Source organism: Coffea eugenioides, chromosome 2 (genome assembly GCF_003713205.1).
Source record: "Coffea eugenioides isolate CCC68of chromosome 2, Ceug_1.0, whole genome shotgun sequence".
NCBI lineage: Eukaryota > Viridiplantae > Streptophyta > Magnoliopsida > Gentianales > Rubiaceae > Coffea > Coffea eugenioides.
The window spans coordinates 72528490-72537710 of NC_040036.1; the positions used below are offsets into that span (position 1 = coordinate 72528490).

Genomic DNA, 9221 nt, shown 5'->3' on the forward strand with positions numbered 1-9221 from the left:
ATCAGGAGGGGGTATTTTTAGAATCATAGAGAAAACATTTTCCCGGAGCCATTGACGAAGCATTTGAGCGTTCCAATGACCATTAAAAACAAAATCCGCCACTTTATGATCGCCAAAAACCTCGACCCGCTGACACAAAGGACCTGTACCCACCCAATTCTCATGCCAGAAGTCCACCAAGCCATTTTGCAACACCCACTGAATATGAGGATCCGCCAAAGACTGGCTCCTGACCAATCTCTTCCAAGTACTCGATTGCAATGGGTGAAATTCCGCTTCACAAGCATGCAATTTATGTAAGTATTTAGAGTGCATAAATTCAGCCCAAAGAGATCGACGTTGTCTTAAAGACCACCATAACTTCAACGAAAAAGAGTCAAACACATCAGACAAAGCCCTCATTCCCACTCCCCTTTCCGCATATGGCTTACACAACGACTCCTATCTAATCCAATGATATCGATAGCCCCTCTCAGCCCTCCCCCACAAAAAATTCGCAAAAGCTTTCTCAAGTATACTTAGAACACCCTTCGTAGGAGAGGATACAACAAGGATATGAATAGGCATAGAGGACAAAACACTTTTGAGTAAAACCAACCTCCCTCCAGGCGACAGAAGCTTCTCCTTCCAAGACAAAACTCTCTTTGCAATCGAGGAACAGATATCTGAGAAGTAACTACTTTTCTTTCTCCCAGAATAAAGAGTACAACCCAGATATTTAATCGGGAGTGACTAGGCATGGAAACCAGAGATTTGTGAAATAATACGTTTACGAGATATACTCAAGGCATCATGAGCAATAAAGTAACTTTTTTGACAGTTAAGCTGCTGCCCAGACACATAACAATAGTCCTCCAATACCCTCATAACTTTCTGCATAGTACACTTAACTCCACTACAAAAAATAATCACGTCATCCGCGTAAGCTAAATGCGTGACTATAGGGCATCTAGGAGGAACCTTAAATGGAAGGAAACCTCTCTGACCACTCAAAGAATTCAGCAACCTAGATAATACTTCAGCCCCTATAACAAAAAGAGCCGGAGAGATGGGATCACCTTGGCGCAAACCCCTAGTTAACTGAAAAAAACCACAGGGGGAGCCATTAATAAGAACCGAAAACCAAACATTGGAAATTAACTGCCAAATCATTTCAATCCACCGCTCACCAAATCCAAACCGCCGTAGCACTTGCAATAAAAAGAGCCAAGATACTCTATCATAAGCCTTGGCCATATCCAACTTCAAAACTACATTTCCCCCACAATTAGACTGCCGAATTCCAGAAATCAGCTCTTGAGCCAGCAAAAAATTATCTGAGATTTGCCTTCCTTTCACAAAACCACTTTGCTGTGGCGAAATAATCTTAGGGAGAAGCCGAGCCAATCTATCAGACAAGACCTTCGAGACCACCTTATTTATAAAATTACACAGACTTATTGGACGGAATTGAGTAAAATCTTGAGGAGAATTAACCTTCGGAAGCAACACAATTGAGGTTGAAGAAATACTCTTTGGCAGCACCTCCCCACAAAAGAAACTCACCACTGCCGCATATACATCCTCCGCTACGATATCCCACGCACAAGTAAAAAACTTACCCGAAAAGCCATCCGGGCTAGCCGCACTCTCTCCATCCATAGCAAAAACCACCAACTTAACTTCTTCCATGGACGGAATCTCCTCCAAATTCGCATTATCCTGTGCAGTAATTAATTTAGGGATAACATCAAGAATATCAAAGGACTCAACATAAGACTTAGACATGAACAAGAGTCTAAAATAAGATTCTGCCTCCCGTTCAATATCAGAAGCTTTCTCTAACCATTCCCCACTAGACGACTTGATGCGATGGATTATTGATTTACTCCGGCGTTCGGCTACCACAGAATGAAAATATTTCGAGTTCCTATCCCCATCCTTTAACCACTTAAACCTAGCTTTCTGTTGCCAAAACATATGCTCAACTCCATGAGAACACCTTAGATGGGCATGTGCTTCATGTAACTCAACTAAATTGGCTTCAGACGGGTCATCAACGTAATTCAACTCAGCTTTAACAGCATGGTGTTCCGCCACCTTTACAGATTCAAAGATATCACCAAACACCTCTCGGGACCAAATTCGTAACGCTGCCTTTACTTTACGAAGCTTTTCTGCAAGGACCTTTAATGGTGGGCCTGAAAAACTCCCGTTCCATTGGCACTTAACAATGTCTAACATCTCTGGCTTAGACGTCCAAAAATTCTGAAAACTAAAAGGCTTAGGCTTATCGTCCAATTTTGTTATAGCCGACAAAAGCAATGGAGCGTGATCCGAGAGGTCTCTACACAAATGTTGAACGCCAAAGTTCAAACCCAAACTTGACGCAACCTGATTCATAAACAACCTATCTAATCTCTTCCATATACGCGCCCTGCCATTTCTATTATTGCACCACGTAAAAACAGACCCCGAGTACCCCACGTCAAAAATTCCAGCCTGAGACATAAAGTTAAAAAAATCCCAACCCTCCTCTAGTCTAAACGGCACCCATCCCTTTTCTCCTCCTCCGAGACAATAACATTAAAATCACCCACAATAAATCAAGCAGACTGAGTCGGTTTGTCCACAAGAAGGCTATTCCATAATTGTACTCGTTCAAGAGCCGTGAACTTGGCATGAACAAATGAAAAGATGATAGGTAACTCAAATAATGCGGAACTAATTTGTAACGACAAATGCTGACAAGATTCTCCAACTAGACTACAAATAATAGAAGATTTGTAAAAAATCCAAATGTCACCTTCAATATTAAAGGCGGCGTGATCCATATTAAGTCTCATCCTGATCGATTGGATCTCTGCAGCATGAATTTTCGGTTCGCAAATAGCAACCAATTGAATGGAGTGGTGGTTTACCAAATACTTTAATCTACGAAAATTTGGGGTGCAAGACATACCCCTGATATTCCAAAACAGAAAATTAATCATTGAGACAAAGCAGAAAAGGAATTCGAGGAAGCCTTAGCTTTGGATCTCAACGAACGATCAGATTTAAATTGAACCCGAACTCCTTTCTGCTTGCCATGCGACACCACTTGAAAACCTTCCTTATGCTGGAGCTTAACATCGACTTGTTGAATGATAGGATCGAGATTAAAAATATCAGCAACCGCAGATGAGCTCGTAACCTGCAAATCGTCCACCACACCACGAGGAGGTATATCTTCATCCAACTCATCTTCTCCCCCCGATACAAATTCGCCATCGGTCAGTCCCTCATCTACGCGACTTGGGACAACGGCCTGCTGCTCTAAACACTGATCCGGCTCGTCTGCAGAACAGGGCTGCACGGCATTTCTACCAGGCAGCAATTCCAAATTTTCTATTTGCTTGTCTAGAATCTTATCTCCCAACTCTTCATGTGCAGGCTGATGCACCACCGCTTGATTAACAGAACATGCACCAGTAGCATGTTCTGTAGATAAGTCAATGCAAATTTTAGGACAGTCTCCATCAGCAGCGCATTCTTCATCAAGAGCCTTGACTTTGGGATCTACCGAAAGCCCCTCCTTATCAACAACATCCACCTCGTCCTCCTTGGAATCATCTACCTTATCAATGATGTTATGATCCAAGCCTTCCCCAGGTTGATCATCACCGACAGAGCCCAGGACAGGCGAAGATCGCGGTTGAAATTTCATATTGCCTTCAGTTCTCTTGGAGATTAACGGCCTCTCAGTTCTGAGATCCGGATAAAGCACATGACATTCATTCTGGGTATGTCCCTGCCTAAAGCAATGAGAACAATACTTAGGCATATTTTCCAGAATTAAAGCTTGCCAGAAACCTTCATGATCACCATTACCAATCCACACCCTGAGAGTAAGCGGTTTTAACAAATCTATTTCTACACAGACCCTAGCAACGCTCGGCCTTGAAGCCGCCATGGTTGCAGCATCAACAAACAATGGGCTCCCCAACACGTTCACAATCTGGAATAAGCATTCTTTGTTAAAGTAATGCAGCGGCAATTTTGGTAATTTAAACCAAACTGGAACCACAGAAGGCTCCTTGTCCACATGGAATGCAGGAGACCATTTAAAGACACGCATTGGAGTGCCATATACATACCATATACCTCTAGCCCAAATCCGATGAAAATCTGCCTTATTCCCCAGGGTAATTACCACATGTCTGGAATCTAACAAACCCACCTTAGCAGCCTCTTTAAGATCGAGTGATAGAAAGAATTTCCTGAGATCCTCCATAGAAGGACGACCCTAAGAAAATTTACCCACCAAAGCAAATTTGTATGGGGCAGCAAGCGAGACTAGATCAGATTGAGAAAAAAAAATAGCAGGTTCCCCCTGATGAATTGAAGTTACTGCCTTGACATTCAAATCTGGTTGAGAAGTGGTATTACAAAACAGTTCAGAAAATGATTTCTTTTGGAATGTGGGAGAAGGAAGAGGATGTCCTCCAACCTGGGGCTGGAGGACAGCCTGATTAGCCATCAATGGCTAGTTGCTATTCAATCTTAAAGAAAGCTGCTTAAAAATGGAATCCAATGAAAAAAGAATATGGAATCCCAGGAACGAGAGAAAAAAGTAAGACCAGCACGTTTCTTTTTCACGATTTGTTATGGTTGAACCCTTTCCTTTTCAAAGATTAACGAATTATATAAAAGATAGAACACAAATAATGAAAACGAAAAGGGCAGTAAGTTTGATCATGGCCTTTATGGCCTTTAGCCTACATTTAAAAAAGGCACATGCAGTGACGGAGCCAGGATTTTTTTTGGGGGGAGCCAAAAATTTTTCCTAATAAAATTATCTTAATATATTATGTTCAAAATAATTTTCTTCTATTTAAATATATATTATCTAAAAATATCAAATATTAAATTTAATTATAAAGGTATGTCTACTCATAAATATGCGGTATAGTCATAACAAAAATTAACAAAAAAAGATAACTTTTGATTAAATATCTTATAACATCACAAACCATCCAATTTGCACATTATGAGAAAATAATCTCCAATATGTCACCTATGCAATATATATATATATATATATATATAACCATGCAATATAAATGTAACTATTTTCAATTGAAAAAAGATAAAAGTTATGTTAACATAATTTGAAATTTCAACATCTTTTCTTAGAAATAAATTGAGCTCTACGCTCTTTCACATAACTAAATTCATGTATGATTGAATCACTGCTAAATTTTTCAGCAACTTCCTTTTCTATATACACAGTTAGACAATCATTCAAGAAATTATCTTCCATCTTGTTTCGGAGCTTTGTCTTGATTATTTTCATAATTGAAAATGCCCGCTCTGTAATTGCAGTTGATACAGGAAGAGTAAGAACAAGTCTAATCAATCTGTCAATTAGAGAATATATCACTGATTTTCTTGTCTTCACCAAGCCTTGACATAACTCATGAACACCAGACAATTCTTGCAATTCAGGATGATTTGAAATGTCGAACTCAAAATGTTGAAGTTCTATTCTTAGACGTACTAGTTCTTGCTTTTAACAATTATAAATTGGGTCTTTTTAGCCCATTAACAATTATGAATTGGGTCTTTTTATTCTAATACATCACATTGGGTCAATTTACTATGGAACATCAAATTATATGTTTAATTTTTGAAAGTTAAATAATTAGTACAATAAAAAATAAATAACTTTTTTTCAAGAAAAAAATTAATTCAAAGATGACTAATTCATATATATATATATATATATATATATATATATATATATCAACTCTCATAATATAAACTAAAATTGTAAAATTTAGGAGGGGCCAATTTTATTTTGCACACATATTTACATATTATGAACTAAAATTTTCAAAACATGGCCCCCCTCTGCCCCCCTTGGCTCCATCATTGGGCACATGTGTTGCACCTTATGGTAAAGTTTAGCATAGACTTGTATTTATTCAGTTAATATGAATTGGTAAAATTGACAAACTAATTTTGAGAACCAAAACATGTTTTGTTTTCTAGCAAAGAAAAAATAAAGTCTCATGAATACTGCCCAAGATGAGATCTTTTGATCGAAAATTTTCCTATATAATAAGTATAATACAGTTGTATAGAAGTGAAATACAACATTCAGCCTAGCCATTGTTATACATGGACATTGTTTTCCAGACAAAATTTTAATTACCCGCGAATGTCATAGAATATGTGAGTCCAAGTAATGAGAAATCAAGCTAAAGTGCCATATCATATGTGGTAGTCGCAAAAGATGAATTAGTGGCAACTAGAGGTGGCAAAATGGATTCAAATCCATTTATCCATCCATTTAAACCAAGTTTAAATGGATTTGGATGACTAAAAAAAGTGTGATGGTTTTAAATGGATAACCATTTAAAACCAATTAAATTGATGGATTTACATGGTTTATCCACTTGATCCATATAAATCCATTTAGTAAAATATAATGCAATGGGAAGACAGACCCAGGACTCACAAATAACTTCTTCTCTTCCTTCCAGAAAGCGTCATCGTTGTGGGCCCACAAAACTAGAGAACATCATCACGTTCACAAGAAGTGGAGCTAGAAACACAGTCAAAATATTGACAACTGGCCTCTATGATTTTGTTAAATCTGAGAAGAATCCTTTTTGTTATTGTCTTCTACTTCCTTCAGTATATTTTCATCTTTTTCTTTTTTGTAGATTTTTCCCTTTAGTTGCTTAATAATCACATGTTCTTTGCCTTCCACTAAGGGCCTGTTGCGAGTTACAATAACTTATTAAAAAATAATTTTTCAATAGAGTTTTTAATAAAAATACTTATTAAGTATTTAAATGCTTTAAAATATATTATTTGGAGATATTGTTCAATAAATACTTATTGTATTGGATAATATGTAATTTAAAAAATTGTAAATGTATTTATCTCTTTATTTAGTTCATAATATAGGATAAAATGATTAAATTCAATGTTTTATTTTTTAAATCACAAAAGCAACTATAAAAGTACCAAATTTAACCTTTTGCTAAAAGTGTTTTTAACACAAAAATTTTTACTCCTAATTTTATAGGATGATATTCACTTAACGTTTTGCTTTTAGCACCTAAAAATGCATTTTTACCAGAAGCACTACAACTCTTATAGGGAGAGCTTGCGCCTCTTATGGGGTACAACCTGGCTCAACTCCGGATTAGTCAGGGCCCAAAGTGGCTATTTCATACCGAAGGATCTGACAAAAAAAAAAAAGTTACGAAAATATTTAAATGGATTATAAATGGATAATTGGTTTTTATTTAATCCATTTAGATCCATCCATTTAGATCCATTTATTAAATGGATTTAAATGGATTGGATAAATTTCATCCACCATCCGTTAAGTCAAAACCAATTATGAACCATTTATCCATATTGCCACCTCTAGTGGCAACTGTGTAAAGAAAAAGTCAAACAAAAAACCAACAAAATCTAATTTTTTTTCCCTTCTTGTTTGTTTGTTTGTGGGCACGTTGTGTGATTGAGATCGAAATGCATCACTCTGGGTTTCCAAAATAACGCAACCTTCAAAGTTCAGAGTACAGCAATAGAGCTTTAATCCTAGATTTAATTGTTGTCTTCTAATCCTTTGCTGACCTGCTCCTCATTGTAGCGATAGCTTCGAGTCAAATTTTAATAGACTATAATAAATTCTCAGCAAAACAAGAGAAACCAAAAACATCGAAGATAAAAAAGAAAACCACAAGTCTTTCAGTTCCATAATTCTTTAACTAAATGTAGGAAATAAAATAGAAAAAATGAACTATTAAAATTTGACCTAGAAGCTATGGCTACAACAAGGAAGAGGTCGGCGTAAGGTAAGAAGGATTAAAAGATAACAGTTAAATCTAAGGCGAAACCTTTATTGTTGTATCCTGAAATTGCATTATTCTGGAGAACAAGTGTTACATTTCAATCTCAATAAAAAAAAAAAAAAAAAAAGTACCCACAGACAAGAGAGAGGGAGGGAGAGAGAGATTCTGCGTTGTGTTTGACTCTTTCTTAATATAATTCCCATCAATCAATTCATCTTTTGCGATTATCTGTTTTGTGTTACTTTTTGTGATTCACTAAACCCGCATCAGCTTTATACTAAAAACTGAAAAGATCTATTCATTCCTAGTTCCTTTTTTTTTTTGTTTTTTTCCTTTTTATACTATATCTATCTTCGGCTTTCCTTTTTTGGATGCAATGATAATAAATTCATGGACTAGTTATATCCATATATAACACCTTGACCCCTCTTTTTCTTTTAAAGACATTGTACAAAAACATATCATAACCGCTTACCTTTGAGAATACCCCATGAAATACAACTGAGCTCATGAACTGCCAGTTAAAAAGTTAAAATAAAAGCAGAAACTTAACAAGCAAACAAACCACTAGGAATATGGATTTACTATGTCTCAGGGCATCAAAAGTTTGGCAACGATGATGAATAGAGTGCCATGGTGATCTCCAGAAATGGGGTCGAAAAGTTCATTGAGATGGCCAGCATGAATGCCGTGGCCACCAAGAAAATGGCAGCATGGTGCATCACAAGAGATGCCAGCTGGTTAGGTGGTCGGATGTATATAGTCACAATCATGGAGAGAAAGGACAGCTCGAGAGCCATGCAAAACCAATGAAAAGCCATCGGAAGTGGTTTTGAAGTTTGGAGAGCTTGCAGATCAGCCCAAACAGCAGTAAAACAAACTCCTGTCACCAACAATAACAGTTTCATGCTCATCATGTTACAATCAGCAGTGCTAGGGGCTCGATGTGGCCTCCCGCCCCCTGGTCTTGGGGTTGGCTCATCAGTGGAATGTGTTGCTTTAGTCTGGTCTACTCGGATGCTCAGAAATTCAGGCGGGGACCGGGACTGTTCTGGACTGTCCGGCCACCAGGTACAGGGTCTAAAGAAATGGATGTCTTTAGCACGATTGATGGCGTGGATGAAGGAATTCATGGATTTTTTCCGGATGCTCATCACCATAGTTGTGAAGGACAAATCAAGGTACGTAAAAGTATTATTTTGGTAATAAGGTTGAGAAAGTGCAGAATTGAAAAGGGCCGACAGAATGAGAAATTGAGGATTAATAAAGCCAATCCCTAATTCTATAAAAGAAGTTAAAGATATTATTAAAAAACAAATGGCTGTTATAATCACTAGCATCAAAAGACCACAAATATGCATTCTTCTTAGCCTAATGAATCACCTG

The 9221-nt window shown here is 37.3% G+C and overlaps 1 protein-coding gene across 1 annotated transcript; it reads right to left on the reverse strand.

Moving 5' to 3' along the window:
- Positions 1-2968: 2968 nt before the first annotated feature.
- Positions 2969-4252, reverse strand: LOC113760210. Its single transcript, XM_027302775.1, has one exon. The coding sequence runs from the start codon at positions 4250-4252 to the stop codon at positions 2969-2971; it is 1284 nt and encodes a 427-aa protein (XP_027158576.1).
- Between the last annotated feature and the right edge of the window lie 4969 nt (positions 4253-9221).